General features: G+C 42.9%; 1 protein-coding gene across 5 annotated transcripts in view; it reads left to right on the top strand.

Annotated features, from left to right (window-relative positions):
- Positions 1 to 16,381: 16,381 nt before the first annotated feature.
- Positions 16,382 to 27,801, top strand: part of PDSS2 (decaprenyl diphosphate synthase subunit 2) — a 119,380-nt gene continuing 107,960 nt past the window's right edge. For 2 of the 5 annotated variants that reach the window (XM_035564840.2, XM_035564842.2), the window contains exon 1: positions 16,383 to 16,739. In XM_035564840.2, coding sequence (XP_035420733.1) covers positions 16,516 to 16,739 — 224 coding nt within the window. In that variant the 5' untranslated portion in view covers positions 16,383 to 16,515. Of the gene's footprint in view, positions 16,740 to 27,801 lie in introns of all 5 variants that reach the window. The other 3 variants (XM_035564839.2, XM_050709853.1, XM_050709852.1) reach the window with 2 other exon arrangements.

Raw genomic sequence — 27,801 nt, 5'->3', positions numbered from 1 at the left:
TTTTTGCGCCTACTTGGTGGTGGAGATGAAATGGCTGCTGGTGCTCTGGGGGGGCCGGGAGGGGCTTTGGGGGGGGGGTGTAAAGGGGAAAGGGGGGGGGGGGCGGCTCTCAGTGGTGGCAGCAGCAGCAGCAGGAGGAGGAGGAGGAGGAGGAGGAGGAGGAGGAGGCGGCGGCGCCGCGGAGGGCCCGGGGGGAGCGCGGCGGCGGCGGCGGGCGGGCGGGGGTCGCGGGCGGTCGGGGCGGCGGGTGGCCCGGCGAGTCAGCCATCTTCTGCCTCGCCGCCGGCCTGCATGGGAGCGGCGCGGCGAGAGCGCGGGGCGGGCACGGGAGGCAGCGCGGAGCGAGCCGGCCCCGCGCCTGCTTGTGGCGCTGCTGGCGGGCTGCCGCGGAGGGGGCGGCCGCGGGGAGGGGAGGAGGGGAAGGGGAGGGAAGGAGGGGAAGGGAAGGGAAGGAGGGAGGGATGGAGGGGAGGGGAGGGAAGGAGGGGAGGGAGGCCGGCCTCGGCCCGGCGGCGGCGGCGGCGGGCGGGGCTTGCCGGCACCGAATGGGCAGCCGCTGCCCGCCATGGGAGCGGGGAGAGTGAGGGGATCGGGGAGGGGAAGGGAAGGGGGGGAGGACCCCCGTGTGGAGGTGGCCCCCCGTGGCAGGGAAGGGAGGCGAGGGCAGGAGGCAGAGAGCGCCCCTGAGCCAGCACCGTGGTCCTGAAGGGGGGCGTGTGTGTGTGGGGGGGGGGGGGCTCCTTACGGGTGCGCCACGGCTCGAAAAATTGAGGCAACGCGGTTGGAAGATGGAGAAAATGAGCTCTGTGAGGGCACGGGCAGGCTGGCCACGAAATCCCTGCTTCGCCTGTCAAAGATAAGTTCATTCTGCACGCAGCAGTGTCTCGTCTGCGTCGTGCCAAAACCGACGGCGTTTTTTGGGTGTCAGAAGTTGGGCAGAACTCCTCGGCTCCTGTCGTGACTGGGATGCGCCTCGCTTGCTCTGCTTGCCTCAGGTGGCAGAGGGATGAGAGGCAGGGAGCACATTTCCCCCGGAGGCACTGGAAACTGGAGGAAACTGGGATTTTGCACAGCTGTTAGAGCAGCAAAGGGCGAGGCATCAAGCAGACCTGGGCCGTCCTGACACGCATCCGTAGCAGTAAGGCCCCGGCCAACTGCGAAGCAGAGGTGCTGCTGCTCCCTCCCCTCACAGCCCAAAAACATCAGGCAGGAGCTGGGAAAAACAGGTCCAAGCGTTTGGTTTTGCAGAAGAGTAAGGACCCCAGTGAGCCCTCAGAGGGCTCTGCTGGCTGGGGGCTTGGTGCCATGCTGCAGGGAGTTCTGCGCATCCCAGGAGCCCGAGGTCCAGCCTCAGACCCACCAGCAGCAGCCATGAGAAGAGACCGAGGTCTGTCTTCTCTTGCCTGTCACATTTTGAGATACAAGGAGTTCTGAAACTTTTGGAAACTTGCTTGCGGCTGGCTCCACAGGTAATTTCCAATGTATGGTGATTAGTCAGGAGGCTTCCTCCCACTGCGCCCCATCACCACCACCACCGCCAGAACCTCATCTTTATTTTCTGTTTGCATTATTCTATTGCAAATGAATTGGTATAGCTGAGTTGTCGTCGAGTGCAAGAGATATTCCCAGGATCCCAATGTATTCTCTCACATGGCAGGGATGAGACATGCAGCGTGAGGGGAAGTTGCTTATAAACATAACCCCATGCAGCATCAGAGCTTTGTGAAACCTCCAGCTTTGGCAAGAAAGCCAGCCTCAGAAAACTCTTCCGCTTTGATTCACCACCGCCTTGCTGATACACAAAGTCGCTCTAATGAAGAAGGCAAAACAATTTCTTGTTCTAGGGACACATCACTGGTCTCTCTGTAGAGAACTGATAACACAGTTTTAATGAAAGTCTTGGACCTTTTGCTGAACAGAATAACCATATTGTCTTAAATGGTTATTGTTTAGTGAAACATCTGAAAACACATAAATGAAACATCTGAAAACGCATAAATGAAACATCTGAAAACACATAATAGACTACTTTTTCGCAACACTTGCTATAGATATTGCAATAAAGCGCCGTTTCGCTGCATAAATTTAACAGACTGGGTTGATAATCTGACAAAAAGATTAACCCTGATCTCCCAGCATAAACAGATCTTCCTGTAGTGTTGGAAGGGACTTGGTCACTGCAAGCCCAAATGTGCGAATGGTCTTCAGCAGGTTACAATGAGTAGACCAAAATGAACGTCCTTAGGATCAAATCCGTCATTCAGTTTCCTGACTAACGACTGGCAGTTGTAAACTGATCACCTCTCACACCCCTTGTCACCGATTCTGAACTCTGATCCTCGCTTCTCAATCACCAAAGCTTCCAGATTTTTCTTCCGATCACACACTCCAAAGGCTTTTGAGTGGAGATGTGAATTTATGCCTCCTGACAATAGGCTCACTTTTCTCAGCTACTTTTGGCAGGTTCCTTAAGAACAGCCCACAGTCCCCCAGTACCTCATCAACCCCTGGCCGAAAGCCACGGTCTCTGAGCATGTCCTGTTTTTCTTGGTATCTTCTATAGGCTTTGGACGGATACAAAAGTTCTGCCTCTCTGGGTCCAAATAATAATCTCTCTTCATCTGACAGCAGATTATTTCTGCAACTGTCACGACTCCTAATTTTCTAGAGCTGTTATTACCTTTGCATATTGCATATTGGTTATATTGCATATTCTGGGGAAGTTGTTCCTCCAGTGACAGCATATGGAGGGCCATCAGCTGTCAAGACAGACATTTGTGCATTTTGAATGCTCAGACACTACCTGACACACATCGTAGGTACTGAAATAAGTTTCGGAAATCGTCTAATTATTCCACTTGTTAATAGGGAGAGAAAGACTAACAAAAAGGAATGCTTTCAGGTTTTAATGGTAGCTCGTGAACTTCTAGGAGGAAGCAGAATATCAGAATCTAGGGAAGCCATAAATTTGTCAGTCATGCAATGGCATTGATCTGAACATCTCTGAAAAGTTAAGAGAAAATAAATCTGGTATTTACATTACAGAGACCCTAGCATTAAATACATTTACTGAACTGTGACATTTTATATATTTTTTATGTATATATATAAATACATTTACTCTCCTGTGGAAACCTGTATTTTTGATAAAGAAACCTGGTTTGGCACTGCTCAATATGGATTCTGGAAAACATCTCTTAAAGAGGTGAATAAGGGTGGCTGGTTGGATCAGTTCCACAGCTCACATTTGACCTACCAGGCAGAGATACAGGGCTACACAGTATCAGTAAGCAGGTATCAGCCAAAGAAGAAATCCCAACCCTGTGGAAATCAGTGAAAGTTTTGCCCCTGAACTTGATGAGACCAGGCTCCTTTTGAAATTTTCAAGAGGATTTTTAAATCAAGTCTGTTATATAGTGTGGGTTGGAAAGCAAGAATTCCATTTTCTTAAAATATGCAAGGTTTTCCAAATACATTTCTATTCTAATTCAAAGCATAACTGAGGTTGTTCAATGTGAGGGGAAAAAAGGATGACTAAGTAAATATTCCTTATTGTAACTCCTCTTGGAGGGGACTGGGAACTTCACATCAGGCTTCCCATGATGAGTGCTAATCACAGTGCAATAGGTTCTTACTGTCCTGCTGAAAGTTTTGGGGGCTATTTTGCTTGGAAGTTTACCTTTGAAGTTGGGAACAGGGAACAAAAAAAAAAAAAAGCCTTGTGATCTGCATTTTGGTGGTCAGTAAGTCACCTGCAAGGCTGAGGTTCAGCTCCCTGCTGCATCTGAGTCCTAGCGAGAACCCCAGATTTTTCTTCTGTCACTGGAGCAAGTGTTTTACGCACACGGTGGTTTGCCAGGCTTGGTGGTTTTGTCCTGTTGAGGCTTTGCCTTTCCTGCTCTAAATTTGCACTTAGATTTTTGCAAGCACAGTAATTTGGACTCCTGAACAACAAATGCTGTTCATAAAATGACAGGTGCAAACGAGTTGCCTAAAATAACTCGCCCCAGGTTCAATTTATATGGCATTATTTATGCTCCTATTTATTAGTATTTACATGCTTTCAAGGGCACCCTTTGAAAAGGGCTTTTTGGAGAAGAGATTTTGCCTACTGAGACGTTTCATCCCATTACTACTTACCAGGGCAGATGACTCAAACGAGCAGGCCTGACTTTCTGGCCAGTACCCAGCAAGCAGGGTGGTGGCTGGAAGTGGAAAGCCTGTGGGAGCCCATGGCATCACCCAGGGCCAGCCTGGGGCCAGCCCCACAGCCCTACTGCCACTTCAGGTGTCATTGTCACCTCATCTGGGTGCTTTCCTGTGGCCAGGCGCAGCCCGAGCTGTGCTGTCTCACCTGTGCCTGAGGTGAAGCCCTAAGGAAGAGCAACTGAAATCGTTGGGCTCGGTTTGCTGAAGTGTTTAATTAAACAAAGGCATTTGCCCTGCCTGTCCACAGAAAAGTACCACTAGGCTGATTTTTTTCATGTGAGCTGGAGTGGAAACTTTCATCTGACTTTTTGTATGGCACACGAAGGTGGTAGATTGCTTATGCCTTCAGAAATTGCATATAAATACACTAAATAATTAAAATATCTGCTCCTGATCTCTTCTCTTCTCTTCTCTTCTCTTCTCTTCTCTTCTCTTCTCTTCTCTTCTCTTCTCTTCTCTTCTCTTCTCTTCTCTTCTCTTCTCTTCTCTTCTCTTCTCGTTTATCTTTTTCAGTACAGCCAGCCATTTTCATGCAGACGGAAAACACCCATTAGAACTTCTCCCTTGCTTCAGCACCATCAGAGCCCGCTCCCACCTCAGTGATGTTATTTCACCCATACCTTTCAGAAGGGCGCATTCCATTCATTCCTGAGCTGGGACGAGTGCCCACAGCATTACTCACACACAGTAGTGTCTGTAGATTCCTGTCTGCAATGGATACTAATCTCAATCCAGAGTTTCCTTAGATGATTACGGGCTGTTCTGCAAAATGTCGATACGTAGCCTCTCCAAAGCTGACATGGTACAGCGGTTGAAATGGGAGTAGTGGTGGCTTTCCAAATGTGAAGGTCTGGAAATGTTTGGAGGTATTTTAATATTGATGAATATTTTAGATTTTTTCTCTTGCTCCAGGGTATCAGTGTCAAATCTGTGCAGATTAATGGCAAGATATAGCCCTAATCCTGCTAATGTCTTTTAAAGTTCTGGCAAATGCAGAAAAACTATATTTAACTTCTTGCTATTAATGATTCCTCTCCTTGCCTGAAACTTTGTGTAATTCAATGAATGGAAAGAAATTATTGATAAACAGAAAGAAATTAAATACTTCTGAGTCTTCTGTTAAAATGCCTTTCTTTTTTCTTTGCTTAATTTCTAGTGTCTCCTACAGCAAAAGTAAGCAAGGGGACGTATTTTTGTTCCTCGGAATCAGAGAATACCCACATCATTAAAAACCAGCTGAAATTAAACCTTTAAAAAGGTATTAGCACTGCATGTAAAATCAAATTAGAAAAACATGCCCTGGACACCAGTATTGACTTTGGGGAAAACTTGTTATCATGTCTGCTGCTACGCCCTATCTGTGCAGTATGGTTATTTAGTATTTTCTGCTGTGATGTTTTCATATTTACTATAATGCCAAGGATCAGGTACAGGCACACATCATACCAGACTTGAACTTGGTGATGACAAAGTACGCCTTTGCAGCCTCTGGACTTCATTACTCTTAAGGACTGTCCTTCTAAATGAAACTTGTGAGTCTTTTGAGAAGTTTCATTTGGTTCAACACAGTGGTCTGCTTGCTCTGGAAGACAGGTTGGTAGGAGCGTATACCAAGCTCTGCTTTCCTGAGGGCTTGTCATTTCCTTGTGGCTGAAACACAAAACACTGACTTCTGGTGCAGGAGAAAGTGTGGGGTACCCGAGAGACCTTCCTGCTCTCTATACCTCCCTTCCATGTTCCTCACACACCTTGAAACCAGGGAACTGTAAAACTCAGACGCAAAACCGGTGAGGGGTGGAGACTTGGGCTCTCTGCAGCTGGCCCACAGCTGTAAAGCTCCCTCTGAGGTGAACAGAATATTTACAGGCAAGGCAAACTCTTTTCTTCACCTGTCATTTCTTGACAACAGCCAATTCCGCCCCTTCTCGTTCTTTTACTTCTCCATGCAGAAGAAGGCAGGAGAGAGTTTTATTGATTTCACTTTAATGAACGGGTAATTCTCCCAGACACTACAGTGATAGGAGGAGGTGGGGAGAGGTTGTGTGGGATTGGGATACAACAGAAAGTTCTCCCCTCTTTTTAACTTCATTTTGTTAAAATAGAACAATTGTGCTCATACACTCCTGAAAATGTTATTACAGTAATCTACATCAAATTCTTCCTAAAAGGAATTCCTCCTCTCTTTGTCTTTCTGTGAGGAATAAAAGAATTTTTTACAATAAAAAATAGTGGTTTATACATTTTCTCATAATCCTGTATTTCCCCTGTGAGCTTTGTTGCATGATATAGTATGTCAGTTTAAGTAACATCTGTCAAGGGATGGAAAACAATTACAGGTTCTTTTCATTCATAAAAGTCATTCTGGAGTTTCTTCATCCTTAATTTTCTTGTCATGCTTTCAAAAACATTACATCATTTTGTCCAAATTACCCCCTGCATTGCATATACAAGATACAGGAGGTTATTCATTTCTTTCCTGGACCCAAAGAAACATGTCAAGGTATCTATAGTGACATATACTAAATGATTTAGACCTGGGTAAAGTTGGGCTTTGACATGTCATTATTTGACAATTACTCTTCTACTGCAGCGCTTGCTTTCCTGCCAGCATCTCACCAGAATCCTACATGACAAGTGATTCAACCTCTTGATCTTCTCAGTTATATTTACATGAATTTTACACATCCTAATATATAACGGCAATGCACTCACGTCGCTGTGGCGAAAAGTCTGTCAAAAACCCAAACACATCTTGAGAATACATAACAAATATATTCAGGACTGGGATGTGTCGCATATCTTCAGCATAGGAAGATGTTCTTTATTCACAGAATCAAAGAACACCTGAGATTGGAAGGCACCTCTAGAGACCATATAGCCCAACTGCCCTGCTCAAAGGAGAGCGGCTGTGTCCAGTCCCATTCTGATTAACTCCAAGGATGGACACCACACTGCGGAATTTTCTGCATTTCAATTTCAATGCTGCTTGTCCTTTCACTGCAAAGTGTGGCTCCGTCTTCTTCTCTCCCTCTTTTACATACACTGATGAGATCCCCCTTGAGCCTCCTCTTCTCCAGGCTGAACAGCCCCGTCTCTCTCAGCCTTTCCTCTTACATCAGGTGCTCCAGCCTGCTATCATCTCCGCGGGGCTTTGCTGGGCTTGTTCCAGTGTGTCCACGTCCCTCTCGTCCTGGGGAGCTCAGGCCCGGACACAGCACCGCGAACACGTCCCACCAGAGCTGAGCAGAGAGGAAGGATCACCTCCCGCGACCCGCTGGCAATGCTCTTCCCAACGCAGCCCAGACCTTTGCTGCGAGGGCGCATTGCTGGCTCGTGTTCAGCTGGTCGGATGCCAGGATCCCCGGGGCCTTCTCTGCAAAGCTGCTTTCTCCTCGGTCCCCCGCCCGTATCGCTGTAAGATTATTCCTCTCCAGGTGCATGACTTTGCATGGTTTTGTTGAACTTGGTTGGATTCTTGTCAGCCCAATTCTCCTGCAATTTATTCAGTTTGCTTTGATTTATAATCTTTTAAGCAATTAGTATAACTATTATCTGGAAAGATTTTGTTTTCCCGAACTGTGTTGCTTTTTCTAATTAAATCATGCATATAACATTAATGATAATAATCTATGCCTACTACCGCCATAACCAAAAATAGATTTTGCACACAGTCCCGAGAATCCTCCTCTGCACAGGTAAGATTTTTCCCTTAGAACAGGCCAATATATGTATCCATCTCCAGCCGAGATTCTTGAAGTCACGTGTGCTCATCAATTTCTTTTCACGATGCTACTACTTAAAGCTTAATTGACACTACACCTTTTCAGATCATCAGAGGATGCCGATGGGAGGTGGTTACAAACAAATCACACCTACCCAGCTCGCATGGGGAGGGCTTGGTATAGCATTTCAGCTTTGGGTATCTCCTGGGAATTGAGGGGCAGGAATCCCATGCAAATCTTGATCGGCACAGACTGAAATCCTGCTCGTACCACACATACACATCAACCCCTGCCATGCTGTGGCTTGATTTGAGTATCACTAAAGGTCTGCAGCTGTACCACCATCCCTGCAAGCTCAGGCAGCAAGTCAGTTGGCTTCTAGGGCCAAGGCGCTGGCTTGCTTTCTCTCACCTCTCAGGACACCGCGAGGAATTACCTCTTGTGTATCACACGTGTGCCACAGCTAGCGCTTCTCAAGCCCCAGTGTGAGGAGCCATACATGCAGGTTTATTGGCTTTACCTGAACTGACACCACTAAAGCTGGGTTCAAGGTCAGCTTCAAAACGTAGCCATCCATAAGACTAGTTGGAGCCTTCTTGCCTGTTAACTAGTATTACAGCTATTGCTTAGTATTAGGGCTGTTTCACAGATGAGAAATCATAGGGAGAGAGGCAAAGTGGCAGAGCACATGTTCGTGAAGTCTCATGGCCTGAACTAGAATCCAGTTCTTATGTCTTGCAGGACAGTCCTGTCACCATTAGAACATGCAATCTAACCTTCTTTGGGCAAAAAAAAATGAGCTGTGAGCCTCCCTTTGAACCACCTTGATTTTGAGCTCACTCATGAAACACCAATGACTTTTGAAGGAACACAGGGATGACACCATTGACAGATTTTGCATCAGTTAGCTGCAAATAAAGTTATTTGAAATAAGTGCCAAAGCCTAATTTATCAGACTTTTTCACAGATTCCACAAAAGCAAGGAAATTTGAAGTTGAAAGGCTTTCTCCAGGCAGCGCATGCCAGGCATTTGTGCATGAATTGCAGGAGGGGAAATGATATGTTTCTTTTAGAGCTGTTGTTGCCATCATGGAAAGCGAACAAGCATCTGTGCTTTGGAAATCAGTGGAAGGAAGGTGTTCCGTGAAAGAGAGCATGTGGCAAAGCGGCTTGAAATGGTGATAGTGTATGAAAGTAGCAGGAGTTCTGAATGCCACTGGGGAGAGGAACTGGAACAAGGCTGACACATAGAATGGTGGTGAGAAAGCAAAAAGAAATGCAAAGAGGAGTACACTGAAGGGAAGAGAGAGAGAGAGAAATTTGGCTAGAGGATTGGTCTGAGCAAATTCCAAAAGTGAGAGAGGAACAGAGAAAGAAGGAAAAATTATAGGGCAGATGGAAAGTTTCCCTATTGGATGACTGGGCAGGTGAATGTGTAAGTTAAAGTTTTGGTGTGTTTTACTATGGAAACAGATATAAATCTGAAAATCAGATGTCCAAGAAAGATCCCTGATACAGCAATGTTCTGTACATTTATCCTACACAAAGTCTGTAAGATGATTGTCCTCTGTAGCATTTGCCGCTGATCCTGAAAAAAAAAGAGAAAATTCACATTTGGTAATATTTAATTCAAGAGAACTGCTTACCTTAAATCACTGTAAATAGGGGCTGCACCATCAGCCCTAAGGTTCTTAATTTCACTCCAAGGCTGACTATTTCCTGTGTTACAATGCTGTGAAGCTGAATCCGGAATACCAATTTAATACTTGAGTGCCCAGAGTCAGGCAGACGCTTTGCATAAAACTCTTCTCTTGTGAGCTCTGAGTGCCTGCAGCTCTCCGCGGGAGGCAGTGGGTGCTAAGCACCTCCAAAATCCAGGTCACTGTCACTCAGGAGCTCAGGAAGGAACTGCGATGCCAAAGTTTGAGACTAAACTTACAAGTGAGTGACATCATTGTGGAAGGGCTGCCACACTTTGGGTCAATTGAATTATGGTAGTAAATAGGTAAATATTTTTAATACTTATGCCTGCGTAGCTTGCAAACCCTTTAGAGGTCATAAGAGAATAAAAGAAAGAGGGAACGAGAGAAGAAAAGCAAGATGGGGTGAATTAATAAATAGAAAGGGATGGTGATGCTGTTCAAGCCTTATTTTAGACTAGCTTGGGCTTGCCTCATTGGCTCTGAATGCAAACAGTTAGTTAGGAGCCTTAAAATAAACATAGTGAGGTGGTGGGGGGGTTCCACGTAATGCATAATATAACTGTGGAACACATGTCCACAGGCTGTTCTGGGGAACAAAAGTCTAAACAGCTTCAAAGAAGAGCTTAGACAAACCAGACTTGGAAGTTTTGGAAAATGCATCCATTTTGGTTTATTAAACATGAGAGCCTTGACGGAGCATCTGGCTATGAAGGCTCGAAAATACAGATAGGTGGGATCTGGGTGGACGTGCCACAGGAAATACTTCTCTGTACTTGCCTGATTTCTCATTCTCTTCCACTAAGCATTTCACACTGGCTCTTACCAGAGGCACGACACTCTTGTATTCCATTTTGCATTAACAGCTTATGGTTTCCCTTCTATAGCTTTCATTTGTGTCGGCCTGGATGAATTGTTCTTCCTGCGGTACAGCAGCAATAACTATGATTGCCATGTTGTTAACATTTAAATCATTTTAGAGCATGCATTGAAGTGGCAGGCAGGCATTTTAATTACGCGGGTTAAAGGAGAACAGATGCAGTGAATCAAGCGCTACGTAAAAATAAATGCACGTCCCCTTGTACCATGATGGTCACTACTCCTTGTCAAATTCGAAAGCAGAGGAAATCATATTGAAAAACACCTACATTGAACAGAAGGGCTTGCCTAGACCCAGGGGAAACATATGGATAGTATGATATAGTCTGGATGAATACCTTTGTTTATCTTGTTTTAATTTCCCCAAAGTCATCTAGTTAGCGCTATTTAAAATCCATTGCTTCGTTCAGACACAGAATTACAAGGACAGATTTCAATGGCTTCGTTTAACCTGGCTTACCTAAATACATTTTTTAAACCATTTTATTTATCCTCTGGGTTGACTTTCAGCTATCTAGACTTGGCTTCCAGAAAAAAGAAAATTGCAACCTACGTGTTAGTAAGGCAGTGAATAGGCACAGGGTGAGAGGAACCCCTTAGTATATGCTCACTTCCTTGAATGTTCTGGGCTTTAAAATTCATCAGCAAACAGAAAGCTAGAGCCAAACCTCTGGTGCTGAGCACTCACGCTGTGCCGTGCTGTTCAGCAAGTAGGTAGTGGGTTTTTCAGGAACTGGATCTTTCAGGCACACTTCAAAGGGGCGTCATAAATAGAAAGGTACAGAAACCAAAGGCACTGGTGACTTCTGCAAAGTTTACTTCAGAGGAAATGTCCAGCCAGCTGTGGTGGGTAATATATAGCTTCCTGTGCAAGTAAAAAAATAGACAAAGACAGAAAAAGGTGTACTGATCTTCTCCCCTCAAACTGAGCATTACCAGTAGGAAGAAAGAACATCTAATATTCCATCTATGCTTTGATTATGCATGTGAATAGCAAGCTGCAAAATATACATAACACTTCATAAATTACACATATTTAGTCCCTGTGAAATAAGCATTTTAACAGAGAAATGCTTCAAATTATTTATTTAAATCCATAGAAAATTTGCATATCATATATGTTTGCCAGTTTCCTGCTATACTATGACTTTAATCATTGGGCTGTATCACACTACCCACTAATTGTGGAATGGTTTAGATAGTTTTTCAACCTATTTTTCATCTAAAAGAGAAAATCCTACTTTTTCTGCTGTACCCTCCCAAATCGCACCATCTCCTGTGATTTTAAAGAATGGTGGGATGGAAATCACTGAAAAAAATCCACATAAGATGTACAGATTTCTGGGGATTGGAGTTTAAAAGAGGGTGTGTGAGTAAGCCTTTGTTCAGTATGGCTGTCATTTACTCTCTGCTGCATTTCACTTTCACCCAGACCATGAACTCCTCAGGCAAGGGACCATCTCCTTTGTTGTAGTTTGAAAATGAGTCTGATTGGAGTTTTCCACTGCTACTGGAGTGCAACTAAATATAAATCCTAAATAGTTAATAGGTTGTCGAGTTGCAGAGGCGGGGCTAATCAGCTGAGGCTTCATGGGGTGGTTAATGATGGATTAGGAATGTGGAAACTGATAAAGCTGAATATTTAAAGACTTATATTGTGCAGGGTGATGGATGCTTTGTCAGCTTTGATTGCATACAACCAGAATTAACATTGTGCTTATCTTTCTCCTGCTCCTTCAATAGATTACTCAGCTCCAAAACATTGCTGTTTTAAGAGTCCCTGTCCAAATTCCCCTGAGCAGAGCACCGCCAGTCAGAGGAGATGACCTAAGAGGCTGTCTTACAATTGAGATTGGGTTGGGAGGCAGAAAAACGGTGACTCTCTGAAGGAAGGGTGTTACCAGCCACACACTTACCTACTCCCGTTCCCACTCAGCTTGCTGAAATGGAGGGGATTTCAGTTGATTTTGTTTTCTTTGCAGCACGAGCTGGCGAGCCAGTGAGAATGGATCTGCGTGCGGTGAGCATGCAGCACCAGAGGGGCACGTCCCGTTGTCTGCGCAGCGCTGCCGAGAGCTACCGGCAGCTTCGGCTCCTGATGCGTGCTGCGCGCTGACTGCCTTCCCAGGCACTGTGGTTTGTGTGCAGGGTGAAAATGGCAACGTGCACCTACCCACACAAGGCATCCCTATGTATCACAGCTGTATTTATTTACTTGCTAAGTAAAATCAAAATAATTATGCATTAATTATCATTTATTAAGCAGCAACAAATCTTTTCCTGATATTAGTATCTCAGTAGGTATATTTAGGCTTAAAAATTAGTACCTCTTAGTGCCAAATTCTATCCAAGGCATCTGACTCCTACTGACACTGAATTATTCTGTTTTTTTTAGTGTCTAACTATAGGATCAATAAGCATTCGTCCTTCTCTGTAGTCTCTAGGCTAGTAGGAAGACAGGCAGCCTTGTAGACAAGGCACAGATAACGAGGTCAAGAGAAGGGAATTCGTTTCTCAGCTTGCCTTAGGGGTTTTGTGAAGCCTTGGACAAATCACACAACCTCTAAGTTTAAACCTCCTGACTTCCAAAATGGAAATGATCATAACCGTCCACCTCCCCAGGGCGTTATGAAGTAAATCAATTCTCTGTAAGTATGTATGTGAGGTGTTGGTTGTTGGTGGGGGGACTACTTGGGTGCTTCAGAAGGAACAGAGATATTTCTGTTAGCTTTCATTTTTGGAAATAGTCCTGGAGTGCATCCTAAGCTTCAATGTATTAAAAAATTTAACAACATCTAGAACAAGATCTGGTTACATAGTGTGTAGTTAGTACAATGTATTAACATTGCTAGTCTCATTCTCCTATGGACATTGTTTATTTTGCATAAGACCAGCGTAACTACGAAAGATTGAACGGTCAACTGTTCCTCAAGCAAATGAAAATGCTTTGCAAAAGTTTTGCTTTAGATGGCAGTCAGGAAAATATTTTCACATTTCATTTGTTAGAACAGATATCAAGAGCTGGCATTAGCGCTGGCTTTGATGTGTTCTCTGGTATGTTAGTCCAGAGAATGCTGCTGTAAACAGAAGTGTCTCTTCACCTTCCATCTTTGTTCTTCAACTTTGATACTGGCCCCCTGCAGTGGCTTCTTTCTCCTCCTGGGGAGGCTTAACAAAGTCAATTGATAGAGAAAAAAGAACCTTCAGTTTTCTTCTCTACTTAAGACTCAAAAAGAAATAGATACATCTATTGTACAGTCACTATTGAAATAGTGTGGGTTTTTCTCTTGAATCCTCAGGGGAAATGAACCAAGGAGAAAGGAAAAAATAATAATAAAAAAGCACGCTGTTTTGTCCACAACTTAAAATACAGTAAGTACATCATACTTTTGCTTCTGAGTTTTTTTTTTCTTTGAGAGGGAGAGAGAGAAAAACTGAGAAACTCTAAATTACAGTCGGTACAAGCAGCAGTGCCTCTGGGTAAGATTGTCCATCACTACCCATTATAAGTTCCTGGCTTTAGATGCTTGTAACTGTCAAATTTTAACTAATTTGTAATGAGTTTTTTCCATGATTGGTGTGTCAGCCTGAAGCTGATTTTTAAAATAGTTCAGTCATTTTGCAAAAGGTGGTTGGTGAAAAATACACTATTTTTCTCATGTTAAAATTGGTGTTGGACTGCATAACTGAGAAACTTTTGTTTTCTTGTTTCTCATCTAATCTTGCATTCTAAAACTGAAATTTGACATAGGATTTGCCAAGGGTTTGATGGGTGGGGAATCTTTCAGACTTTACATTAAACAATGCAGATACCCACTAAAATCGTCTTTCCACATTCTGTTGTCTGAATAGTCCAACACTAATGGACATCTGTGGTAGACTTACCTAGGCTTTCCTGCAATGGCTTTTCTTAGCAACAGGGGCTTTGTGGAGGTCACCACAAGAACTGAGAGGGTTCTGCTGTTGCTCCCCACAGTCCCACCTGTAAATGAAGAGTCTATGATTAGGATGCAGACCGTGCAGACAAGAGGGTGATTGGAACTTAACGAGAAAAAGATGAAGAGGCTGTGACAAGAATTAGAAAACACTAGCCAGCAGGGATGGTGTGTGGGATTGAAGCAAAGAAGTTACGAGGGAGAAACGACGAACCTGGACCAGGAGTCAAAAATGGGCTGTCCAAGCATGACTGTTACATTGTTAACAAAAGGGAAAGGGACCAGGACATTGGGCTGACAGTGAGAGGCAGAGGGTCCTTGAATATCACAGAATAATCTTTTCAAAGAGTTTCAAAAAAAAAAAAAAAAAAAAAAAAGCTGTGAAACTCACTAACAAAATGCACGCTTTATTTTTCTAGCAATTGCTCAGTTTAAAGAATGCCAACCTACTGCTGCTATTTGTGAATCCTGAGTAAGCTCTAGTGGCAGTGACTACGTTATGGGTACCAATCTTCTCGCCCTACTTCTAAACCATTTGGACTTAGGGGAATTCTGCATTAAGGGGGCAGAGATGTTCAATTTCTTAGAATAACATAATGAACAGCGATTTTCAAAAGCTAAATTCTCACACATTAGGAGATGGTAGGTTTACTGCCCATAGAACCATAATTCTCCTTACTCTGTCTATATGTATTATTTTAAGTAGATTTTAATTGCATAATCGTGTTAGTTTTTCACAGAACGCTTACCACATTAAGTGCAAGAATGGCTATGGCTCAGGAAATGAATCAAGGAACATGTCACCATTACAGGTTGAGGTGCCTCGGTAGCTCCTCTTAAGTGCGTCCCTCCGGCAATTTTCATTAGTTTAGTCTTTCTGCACAGAAACATGCCACTGCATTCTGTCATTTTTAGACTGTTTATAAGCTGACACTCACTATTTAGCAACAGTTTGTTCTGTGACAGTAGCTAACTAAGCTGACTCAATGGCATCTCCTTCAAAGCTAAGCCTTGTTCTCTCAGGGAAGGGTAGCACAGAGAGCAAAGTTCACACCAGAACCGTAATTTGTATAATCTTTCCTGTCTTTGCAGGTTCTCTTCATTCTAGTTTTTTCCCCCTGATTTGGGAGAGGCCACTTGCTACAGATGTGTCCAGCTGTTGTCTACTCCACAGCCAAATCCGCCTCCTAGGACACCAATTTTAAAAGTTTTGGAATCCATTTTGAGTCTTGTCTGTAACCTGTGTTTATAAAGGTAAGAAATGTAACAGCTCCATTTCTCATGTGAATGTGGTCAATGGGACTTTTCTTATCAGAACTCTGCCTCATTTCTTGCAACAAAGCTTAGACATTACAGGCTAGCGTTTGGTTGATGCAATGGTAAAGACAGAATTGTGCAAGTCGCCTGACTCAAGTTTCTGAAGATGGCCAGTGAATTTTCCTCTTCTACCGGGTACAGAAAACACATTTTTTTGCATTCACAAAAGGTTTGGGCACATGTAGCTGCAGAGAGGGGTCGGTGATGGTTGTGTGCGTTAACAAGATATGAAAATGATACGCTGTAGACCACACTGTGGAACTGCAGGACCTAGGTATTTTTGACTGGGCAGTTAGTTGTTGCTTTCAGCATCGCTCTTCAGTTGAATGTGCCCCTTCATAAAACCCTCGGCGGTGTGACGGAGCAGCAAGGGGAAAAGACACAAAACCCATCTCCCACACGGAGCGCGCTGCGGCTCCGCGCTCAGGGCTGCCCAGATGGAGGCAAGGCGCTGCGGGCTTCTGGTGGGGACTCGCTCTCGCTTCCCCCGTGTGCACCCCACACAAGGGGAAGGGGAAGGGAAAGGGGAAGGGGAAGGGGAAAGGGAAGGTCGGGAGCAAGGGGCGAAGCGGCGAGGAAGGCGGGCGGAGGCAGCGCCGCCCTCGCTTTCCGGCGCGCCGCGCTGTGCGACGCTCAAAATGGCCGCCCCCAGGGCGCCCCGAGCCCGCCGCCATCCGCCGCCGCGGGGCTGAGCGGGGGGCTCGGGCAGCGAGCCGGGACGGGGCCGCGGAGCCCCGCCGGGCCCTCGGCGGGATGTGGGGGGCCCTGCTGCGGCTCGGGGGCCGGCGGGGGCTGTCGGGGGGCGTCCCGCCGCCGGCCGCGCCCTGGAGCCAGGTGGTTTCGGAGGCCGAGAAGATCGTGGGGTACCCGACGTCCTTCATGAGCCTGCGGTGCCTGCTGAGCGACGAGCTCAGCAACATCGCCATGCAGGTCCGCAAGCTGGTGGGCACCAAGCACCCGCTGCTCGACACCGCCCGGTGAGCGACCGGGGGGGGGGGGGGGGGGGGCTGAGGGGGGCTGCGCCTCCCCGGGGGGCTCAAATCAGGGGTTGGGGGGGACCGAGGAGACCGGGGCTGGGGGTGAAGGGAGCCGGGGGGCGACACGGGGCGCCCCGGTACCGCCGGTTCCTCGCCGCAACAGGTCTTGGGTTGGCCTCGCCTGCCCCGAGATGCCTCGGTGTAAGGCGAGCTGCAGGCTGAATCCCCTGAGGTGCAGAGAAACCCCTCGGTAATGCAAAAAGCAGCACTGGCCTTTTGCCCTTTACTCCCCTCTCTCTCTCTATATATATATATACTAAATTTCCTATCTATATTGTGAGGAAGCCAGTGGAAAAGCCGGAGAAACTAATCAACTTAAAAGCTTGGAGTGACACCACTCGGAACAGTGGGTTTCATCACTAAAAGCATTTGCCTGTTTTGGGCTATCCAGCTGGGAGCTGTGAGATTTTTGTTCATGGCTGAGGTGGTTAAGGGTGCTGAGCTGCTTGTCTGCCCTTCTGTTTTTAAAGCAAACTGGTGGCAGACTTGCGTGCCTGCCAGTAAGCACAAGTTGGATGGTTAGGCAGCGCTGTCGTTGCCTGCAAAGCAGAAACCGACTGGCAGCACATTTTAACAATAAAGCGCCAGAGGCTTAACGATTTTTTTAAAGTATGATTTTCCCAAATGCATTGAGTTGTGTTTTTTTGTCTTTTTTATTGTGTGCCTAAAACCGTGCTTGTTATAGCTGAAAACAGTTAGTAGAACCCAGGCTTAACATGCATAGTATTTTTGAGCAGGTGTAAAACAAAACTTAGCATTTGTTCAGAACAAATGTTGTGTTTTTTTTTTTTTAAAGAATAAGAAAATATAGCTGTGTAGTGGTCCTTGGCAATGCTACAGTTATGGTGTAACGATATTGAAAATCAGATTTGTTTTTCAATGTCTGCCTCTGTAAATCTGTTTTTCTTGAGTTGAATGAAGTGTAGGGGACAAATATAGGTTTTTAAACAAAAATTCTTTTAATCGGGAGGTTTGATGTAGATATTGCCTTGAAGTAGACTTCTCTGGGAGAAACAAATCAACTTGTTAATGGAAGCGTAAAATAGCCAACTTCAGAAAATGCTGCTGGAGGGGATGTTTTCTGGATTTTTTTGGAATCACTTATAACTACAGATTGCAGTATTATGATGAGCATAGAAAAGTTTTTTCTCTTTTGTAAGAGTGAGGAACAACAAGTGCTCCTTTTCTGCCTTTTCCCATCTCCTTTTCCACCTTTGGATGCATTTTTAGGTTTGGTTGATGGAATGCAGTTAGCAGGAGCACCCAAACACAACGTATTTAGGTTCTTAAGTTTCCATTACAATCATGGGAGTATCAGAGAGTCCCCCAGTGTTAAAGCAAGACTTTGGTGCTAGCCTGAAAGTCTGTTCAAGGCACAGTAGTTACTGGCTTACTTGTGAATTAAGCTAAAAACAGGATTTTGGGGTGTGGATGGGTATTTCAGGAAAGAGCTGTGATGCTTCATTGTGTTTTTTTTTTTTTTGGAGTGATGGTCATGGGCTGCATTGGGCTTAACACTTACTAAGCCTGTGGCTTGTGAAACAGCAATAGGATTATAATTATGCACAGGGCCAGCTGGATTGACTCCATTCATTTTTTTGGGGGGGGTAATTCATATATATTTCAGTGCACAGTAGTAACCTGATTCATCATGATGGGAAACAATATTCAGTATTTACTTACGTAAAAGCTGAACGTTGTGTATTTGTTACGAGTGCTCTTACTTCACTGATACTTCCAAAGGCTTTGTATGTGCATTTACAATGGTCTTGACCTCTATATTATAAGAAGAGCTAATTTCCTGCTGTAAAATTTTACTGCGCTTGTAGCAATGTTCAAACTGTACGTTACCTTGTTTTATGGCATGGTTTTGCAATAACGTGAATTTTGACTGTGTTATTTCTTAATATGTTTCTGAAATGTGGCTGTCGTATGCTTGACTATAAGTGTAATCCACGTCAGTTATGGGTCTGAGATCTATTCTCTGCCTTAGCATAGCTATTTAGAAAACAGGTTTTGATTTTTATTTTACCTGTGTTTATAAACCAATATAGGTTTCTTATTATGTGTTCTAGGCAAATGTTTAAAGATATGGGTATCTAAAATATGTTCTTTGGTGACTTTTGAAAAGCTTTTGAGTGATGGATATGTTATTCAACTCTAATCTTTCGGACTGTGAATGTTGTATACGTCTGTTAAGTACTCAAAACACTTGAAGAGATTTTTCTGTGTGAAAACTGCTGTAAAACTGATTGATTGCACATGGTGTTTCTCAAGTTTCTAGTCGTTTATTTTGGAAGTTATACATTATAAGTAGTGACAATCAAATCATGATTACTTGCTGTCATTTCTGAGCTTTATTCATTTTCTTTGACCATGAGTATTTTGTCCTCAGTGCTCCTTCCTTTGTTTCTGTCCTCCATTCCTGTATAAATGCTTCATTACTCCTTGAAGTCTTCCTCATGGGTTTCCTAAGCATTGGTAGAAAAAACTTGGCTTTGCTCAGCATAGATCCAGAACTGAGACAACATAGGACATCTCTGCTACCGTACTGAAAGCCTGTAGTGTACGAGGAGTGCCGATGAGCATTTTCTAACCTTTTGCTGTGTTTTGGGTCACCAGGCTGTTGCAGCGTGTAGCCAGTGCTGAGAGCCTTCAGGAAGGCAACTTAAAGATAACAGTCGGCGTGAGGCACGGCGTGTGGAGGAGCAGCTGTTGGGGCAGGATACATTTCTCGGATGATCCCATCCGTTTCTTCCCCTCGTTTGGATGCGGCAGTGGCAGCTCGTGGGTTTAAGCGCCTGCCATGAATCAGGACTGCAGCAGGTGTTCCTCGGGGATGGTGAGCGACCCCGATAGCTCCTACCCAGCCTGCGCCTGGCCAGCAGCTTTAAATCTGCGAGCTATTGCTGACTGTGCAGTTGCTGGGGGTAGAGGCGGCTAACTGACCCCTACAGCAAGGGATTTTGGAATTCTGTAAACCACGTGGTAAGGTCAGCTGTGGGTTGTCTTCCCCCTTAGGCTTTTGGTTTCTTGAGTCAGCCACATGAAGTGAACATCCTCAGTACTGGCTTTGCCAGCCTTCTTAGAGAGAAGGTGAAATGTGAGGGGGAAAAAATCCATTTCAGAAGGGCTAACGTTTAGTGGTTAACAGATTATTGGGAGTGGGGTATCTGGATTATATTCACAGCTGTGCTTCTGGCACTCTGACCAGGGCAAGTCACTTAATTTTTCATGCTTGCATGTACTTATCTGTGAAACGTATAATACAGCATCTGCTTTCCGGAGGTGCTACACTTAATTTATTATAGCCCTCATTGATCACTGTGACCTTTCAGTGGAAAACGGTGTATAAACAATATTAATAAAGAACGCTTTAAACAAATGCTATCATTAAAATATTCACCTCTAATGGATGCCGCGGAAGCGGAATTGCATTCTGACTACCGCTGGATCTTTCTTTGTAGTCCTGCGAATCACCAAACGGTTTGTCGGAGCTTTCATTTTTCTTTCCCTATAATGAAGTGTTTGCAGCAGCTACTTAGAACTAGTGTATAATTTTTTTTTACTCTTTGGCTTTGTTGTAGTAAAGGAGTTTTTTTTTTTCAGTGAATAAACATGTGACCTTCTCAGATGGGAAGGAAATAAATCTTCAGTCTTCTCTCTTTCGCCCTCCTTTCTAGGCTGACATACATCATTTTTAATATAGGAAAGAATCTGTAATTGGCACAGCAATCTACTTTTCTCAAATACATAGTGTGAATAACACTTTCTTGATTATTTAATATCCCTTGAGAAGGGTATAGCTTACTACAGATTGTAAACAGTAAACATTATGGCCAGTGCATCACTTTTACAATACCAGTAAATGAAGTGGAACACTTCATGCACGTAAAATTGTTATGGGGTGCTGTTTAGCACTAGTCGTTCTGTCATTAGCATGTGGGAGGAATGGTTGTATTTCAGTTTTGTCAGAATTGTTTGTTGGTGAGAAATCCGTATCTAGATGTAGTTACAGTTTTCCTGGATTATTACAGAAATAGTAATAATAAAACAAATTGATGGAGTGGGTTTTGTTCTCTCGCAGCGTGCCCCATGTAGATCTGTGGCCGTTTTAAGCACTGAGCCTAATGTGCAATCCAGAGCAGTTTGCAGGGTAGGTGATTTGGGGTTAAATTGTCTGATAATGTTGGATTCCTGATAGCTGTGTCTGCTTGAAATGGCTTAGTTTAGTAGCACCTATCTTGTAATGTAGAAGTGGTGTGTGTTTGTCCTTCTACGTGGATGACTGACTGCAAGCACAGGGCTGGGGCTTTGTCCTAGCCCTGTGTGGGTGGAATTGTGGCCAAGTTGTATTTTGCTGTGATCTTAAAAGTATCTTTTTTTTTTTTTCATGCTTGTATGTGTTGTGATTGACTATGAAGAGCTTTTTAGCAACTTCTTTCAAATGTTAGTTTATTTTCATTTTCTGGGCTAGAGAAATGAGTGTGTCCGTGTGTTTGGCAGTGGCTAGCCAGTGAACTTTGCGTATCCAGCTGCTGGCTATGTTCAGTGACAGCTGAGGGTCTGGTCATCTTAGGGCTTCTGCCCATAGCCTTCAAAGGCCAAAACTTGCTGTGGTCTTCTAGGTTTCACTGAAGTGCTGAATCTCTGAAGGTCCCTGATGAATGACATCCCTCTCCTTCTGTGGCTGAGTCAGAAGTTAAACCAAGTTTGCATTCACAAAATTGTGTGCGTGTATATATATGTATTTTCTTTTTTTCCCCCAGCCTGTTGTAACCTTTATAAAAAATCTTTGTGGCATAGAGATGTGACCTTTTTTTTTTAATGCCTGTGGTCAGAGTGCCGTTAGATGTTAGCTGCGAGGCAGCAGGTGTGTAATTTCCTGTGTTTACTGCAGCAGCCTGTTGGACTGGAAGGTTTGGAAGCACTGTCCTCTACAACTAACATGCAGCACGCCTGTGCGGAAAATCTGGATGTCAGAAACACAGGGCTACATTCCTGCTCTATAAGGTTGGTGCTAATTGCCAGATTACTGTAATACTGGTGGTAATAACAAGGTTAACCTGACCCTGGGAAGACTTTCTTGAGGCATACTGCATAGCTGATGGAAGCAGGGATGCTTGCAGGAGAGCTTCAGCTGATGCACTGAAATGAAATTCTTGCTTTGACTTGCCCCATCAAGAAGCTTCTCTTTTCCAGGAAAGGCTGGCCTTTCCTGGCTACACAAATGTTTGTGAATATCTTTCAGTGTGTTTTGGTAGACTTTAGTAACTTCAAAAAACTTCATCATGTTACGTGTCTTTTAAAGGTTGGTCCTCCCTAGGTGTTTGTTACCATACTCGCAGTCAAAGAAAAATCTTAGACAGCAAAAATCAGTTTATTTTGTATTTTGGCTGAATTAACTCTCAAAGAGCTATTGTGGCAAACTTAACTTTGGCATGCAAGAAGACATGGAGGAAACTAAGCCAGTTTTGGGTTCATATGCAGACGGAAGCTACCTTCTATATCTAATTCCTTCTGTTTTTCACTGTAGCTGTGGACTTCAGTATGGATTTTTAGCTACTCATTTAATATTGTATGATTAAAGGGGAAAGGAAATGCATTTCTGTATGTCATGCTCATCCCTTACCTGTAGTAAGGTCAAGTGGGATGACTAGATAGACGTGTGTTGTTCAGTCTTTCTCCCGAATTCTGTTTTTTTTGTTTCTCTTCAGCATGTTTTACTAATGTGTGTTTCTTGTTAGTTTTCTCCACCAGCAGCATTGCATTCATACACACAAATGCTCATTCATGCCCATGAGTTATTTGTGCTCTTTTGAAGAGCTGTCAGTAGACTCAGGAAGGTAAGAGTTGCATCAGAAGTTGTACACTCGTGCTTGAGGTTCACAGTTGACTTTTACGGGACCTTAACTTCTGGGGGGTTTTGTTTTAATATTTTTGGGTTTGGCAGTGAAAGTCTCATCCTTGAAGGTAAGGCACATTGTCTAATCATATGTGTGTGTGTATATATATGATAAACATTTGGGACCCTACGCTTACAAAATTTAACATACATATAATAGTATTCTTAGCAAGATCAGTGTGACAGTCTTAAGTTGTAGAGGCCACCTCTGTAGTGGGCAAGCTGTGGTATAGTTACGAAGATATCCCAAAGCAGGAAACAAGTGTTGACTCAAGTATGGTGCTTAACCCTCAAAGATGCACATTTTTTTTTCCTTTTGACATCGTATTAGTAAACCAGAGTTCAAGAAGTAAAACCCTTATGATCATGGGTTTACCAGAAATGTTGGGAAAGGCTGAATTGATGCTGGTTTTCATTACAGCTAGTTCTCAGCTGTGATGGTGATGAGTTGTTGAGTTCTTGTCATTTCCTGGTAGGAGTTGTTTGGAAGAGCGTGTTTAAGGATGCGAAGGACAGTTGATTGTGTGGTACAATACCCGGTTTTGCTGAATATTTTGCTTCCAGAAGCAAAACGTAATTGAGAGCAAGCCTGCAGCATGGATGTGTAAAAGCTAGGCTGCACATTTTAAATTCTCTTAACGTTTTGAATAGTATTTTTTTACGGTGGTTCTCATTTAAATATTTATATTGAATCTGTGTTTCTGTGCTTATGAGGCACATGTTATTTCACCATGTAGGTTGGTTTTGGTAAACGAAACATAATCAGTAGGTGATTTTGCTGCTTGGGATGCTCTGATAGAGTTATTTACAATGAAAGCTAATAACCTGTCCTGATACTGATAACTTCTAATTTTTTATAGGGAATATGTGTTTCTATGGGAGTGCTGTCAGCCTTGTACTGATTTATTAGATAGTAATTCATACTAATCATTCTGCTTAATGGAAAAACCTTGGTATTTCCTTGGGTTTCAAGTGTGTGAAAAAGAAACAATGTATAATAAGCAAATCCACATAGTAGTCAGTCTTGAAGAAAAGACAGTATAAGTAATAAAACAGATTCTTTTGGTTGCAAGTAGTACTAAAAAAAAGGGGGAGAAGTATATCAGAAATCAGAGTAGGCTGACTGTTGCTGAGCACACCTACAGCACGCTTGGTTCTACTGCATGCACACAGTAGCCTCAGCATCTTTTTCAAATAAAGGTAATTATTGAAGTTCACATCTGTTCTTTTCTGCTTTCAAGTTCAATTGATTTCTAACGTATGTGAATATTGAATAGCAAGTGTAATGTGCTAGTGAATGGATGTTATGTCAGTGTTTGTTCTACGCAGGAAAAGAGTACGGAGTAAGTGGGAATAGTTTCAAGGTAATTCTCTCTGTAAGCCAGAAGACCATTACCAAATATTCCTCTGTGTAAAGCACAAATGAGAAGTGATGTCATAGAGTAAGCAAAATTCATATTTAAGTCACTGGAAGCAATTTTCTCTTAATGACTTTTTTTGAAGACTTACCTTGACTTTCTTGTTTTTAAGGGTAAAGCTACTTGTCTTGGTTCTTTTACTCTTTCTGAGATCTGTATGTGTACGTTTTATTTTTTAATTTTTGATGCTGCCTCCCAGTTGGACTTTTCTCCTTGTTTTCGAGGCCTTTACAGTATTGGAAGCCCTGTTCACAAATTGTGGTGATTGTTTTCAGAAGTCTGCTGAGAACTACGTATGACACTGTCTTCTCTACGGTGCTTTGTATTTTCTTGAATAGATTTATAAAGTTCACAAAGCACAAATATAAACTAGGGAGCTAGATGTTTCTGTACTTAGGCTATTGCTTTCTCCTGGGGGTGGAAGACCATTGTCTTAAATTATTAATATCTTTGCTTTACCCCACTTCTGGCTCTCTTAGTTTCCCTCAGGGTAGGCAGACTGTCTACAGCACTTGCCCTAAAGGAAATACTGCTGGAGACAAACCTGACAGACTATAAAGGAACACCATGAATTTAAAAATCGGATATATTTAAGAAATTGTTTAAAATCCATAGCATATGCTTTACTGTCCTTGAATTGTCCCTGCTAATTCTCTGGCATTGACAGTCACTTTAGCTTATTTTTTTTTCTCTCCCCTCTTGCTGCATGAAAGATTCATCTAGGGAAAGGAAAACTGATCATATATGAAAACTGGTGTGGCTCATTATACATGAACTTTTATCAAAAACATGCTGTGAACTAGCTAGATTTTACTTATAATGATGCATAGGACTTAAATGTGACTCAAAACCTGAATTAACTGAGGAGCTCTAGGACCTGTTCAGGGGGAACAGGACCTGTCCAGGTGGATTTTCTTGTGGGGGGAAAAAAAAGTCCAGAGGTAATCTTATGTTTCTTAAAAGAATTAGTGTATAGTAAACATTGAGTTTTTTCTTCCGTTTTTCTCCTTCCCAGCCAAGGAAGTAGTACCTGGGAACTACTGGTTCAGCTTTACTTCATAGTTAAAAACCACAAACATGCATAGTCTCTATCTCAGATTTCCTTTAAAAATACTTTTATTTTTTTTGAAGGAGATTTCTTCAAGATCAAGTAGAAATTACTGTTAATTATTTGTTACTTAAAACAGTCCTATTAGCATGAATTGATTGGTTTGATAGCTGCTATTAAGCATACTGAAAATTCACTCATTTTATAGAATTTGCAATCTTACAACAGAAAAAAAAATCTCCCCAACAACTTTTGTTATGTTTTTCAAGGTCTCCACGCTGATGCTGCAAACTTCATGAAACGACAGTTATTTTTTTCAGTAACCCTCTGTTGAGGACAGCCCACAAAATTTTAATCAAGGGATTAATACATTTTAATACATTTAATATATGCTGTCACTGGTCCTTGAGTTGTCTTATATGTTGCGCTTTTTTTTTTAAGGCTGTGTTTCAGTCAGAAAGTAGGTCTGGATCTCTAGCAGCATGTGCTTGTGTAGACCCATCCTACAAACACATAGTCCTGATAAAGGCAATCTGAGGCTGATGGTTGATGCCAACACGCTTTGTGTCTGGCTGTCATCTGAATGATTAGGCAGCAGAAGCACCCTAATTAGTTAATTTGGTAAGACTGCTTTTAACCAAACTTAACAGAAAGTTTATGTTCTTAAAAGCTAAATGGAATCTAATACTTGTTAGGTCAAATAAACAAGGCAAAGCTTTGTGATCACGGGTGGAAAGTCATCTTTATTTCACACATTTGAAAAAATGATTGTGCTAGAGTATATGTTAGTGATATTTTTTTGTCCTAAGATGCGTTGTGTTCATGTAATACTAGTGTTGAGCTCTGAGACTGAATATAACGTAGCAATCATGTTTTCATATTATGAAAAGTCATATATTTTCATAGACTAGAAAGTAGAAGTACCTATGATATATCAGTGTAGCTTGCATGCATACGATACAGGGGGAAATTTTTTTCCCTGTTACTTTCCTGTCTCTGATTCCCAACTGCTTTTGATTTAATGTGGCTTGTGGAGATGAAGGTACACTGTGTGCATATTTTAAAAGAACTTCAGTAACGTTAATGCTACATTATGAAGTTCATATTTGGATCATGCTTTTAGGAGCACACTTCTGAATGTGAATCTCTCTGGTATTACGTACTCCAGTAATTAAAAATGAATCTCCTGCAGGAAAAAGCACAACTTCCCTGAGCCTCTGTGTTGTGGAGGTGAAGCTGAAATGTAAAAGAGATCGTCTCTTGAGGACAACAAACTCATCATCTGTTCTTGACTCCTGGTTGCTGGAGCCAGAAATACCATGGAGAGCGTGTACTCCATGTTCCATCGTCCACAGAAAGATTTTGCCACTTTCTGAGTACTTGTAAGTTTAGATAGTACGGGGAGTTGTTGACAGGCTCTGCAAGAAATCAGATTTCATCTGTCAGTTGGAGTAATAATGTGAAAAGCCTGTTTTCAGAAATAAGGCTCAGAGGACTCAAGGAAGCTGGAAGTGCAGAGACTTGTAAGGTAGTTGTGGGGGAAGCCCTTCTTCCAATGTGCGTTCATTCGAGGAATGGAACACATTAAAGAAGTTTCTACTATTAGAATTTACAGTATATTTTATGTGTCTTTTGTCCATAATATAACTTCATAAAACAGAAACGAATTATCTTGCCAGTAGGAAATGAATCCATGTAATGACTATAATGTGTCATAGCAACCAAGTTTTAAAATAGTCAAATTCCAAAATAATGTTATAAAAATTACATCAGAGGAAAAAAGATTATTCTGTGTTATGTTATAGCAACAAAAACGTAGGCTTAGTTTTTGTTTGTGGATCACTTGGGATCAGATTGCTGCCTGCAGACTCTTTTCTTTTTTTTTTTTTTAAGAGGAAGCTTATGTCCTAACTAAACATGCATTGCAACCAGAAGTTGGGGGTTCCTCACAACTAGAAATGTTTCCTTCTCCATCCCTCTTCTGCTGTAATTGCCAGGTGACTTACTTGCCAGAAATACCAAGTTTGGGTACATATATTGTCCCTGGGTGGTACCGCTGGTTCGTATTGCCTTGGCATGCATGTAGGTATTAAATATTGAAAGTTGTTTTCATATTCCCATGTGGTGAAACTCTGTAAATAGGTCTTATTTACCAAACAGTTTGGAAAGCATGTACTCCCTGGTATGCCTTAGGAAATTTGCCATTTAAGCCTTCATGGTACTGATTTTCTCTGGCCATGATAAATGGAGTGCTAGATAAGGAACCACATTACAGAGTGTTATTGAGGAAGAAGTATTGTGCTGAGATAGTGAAGAAAAGAAATTGTGTGAACTAACAAATAACTTAAATGTCTACCAACTGCTGTCACTAGGCCTCACGAAATGTTCTTAAATCTGTTTTTCAAAGGAATTTGAAAACAAAGGTCTCTCTTATGTAAAACTTTATGCTTTAAAGATTTGTTCTTCGTGTGTTAAATCTGGAGACAAACAAACGTGTTGTTCTTATGAATATAATTATTAGGAAAGCAAGAAAATGCATTGAAAAAGGTGAGGACATTAATACTTGAAACCTACATGGAATGAATGTTGACATACTATAGAATGTAATGCAAATGTGTGAAACTTGTGAAT

Source organism: Cygnus atratus, chromosome 3 (assembly GCF_013377495.2).
Source record: "Cygnus atratus isolate AKBS03 ecotype Queensland, Australia chromosome 3, CAtr_DNAZoo_HiC_assembly, whole genome shotgun sequence".
Lineage (NCBI taxonomy): Eukaryota > Metazoa > Chordata > Aves > Anseriformes > Anatidae > Cygnus > Cygnus atratus.
The sequence above is the reverse complement of the archived record's forward strand: the minus strand, read 5'-3'. Positions and strand labels throughout refer to the sequence as shown.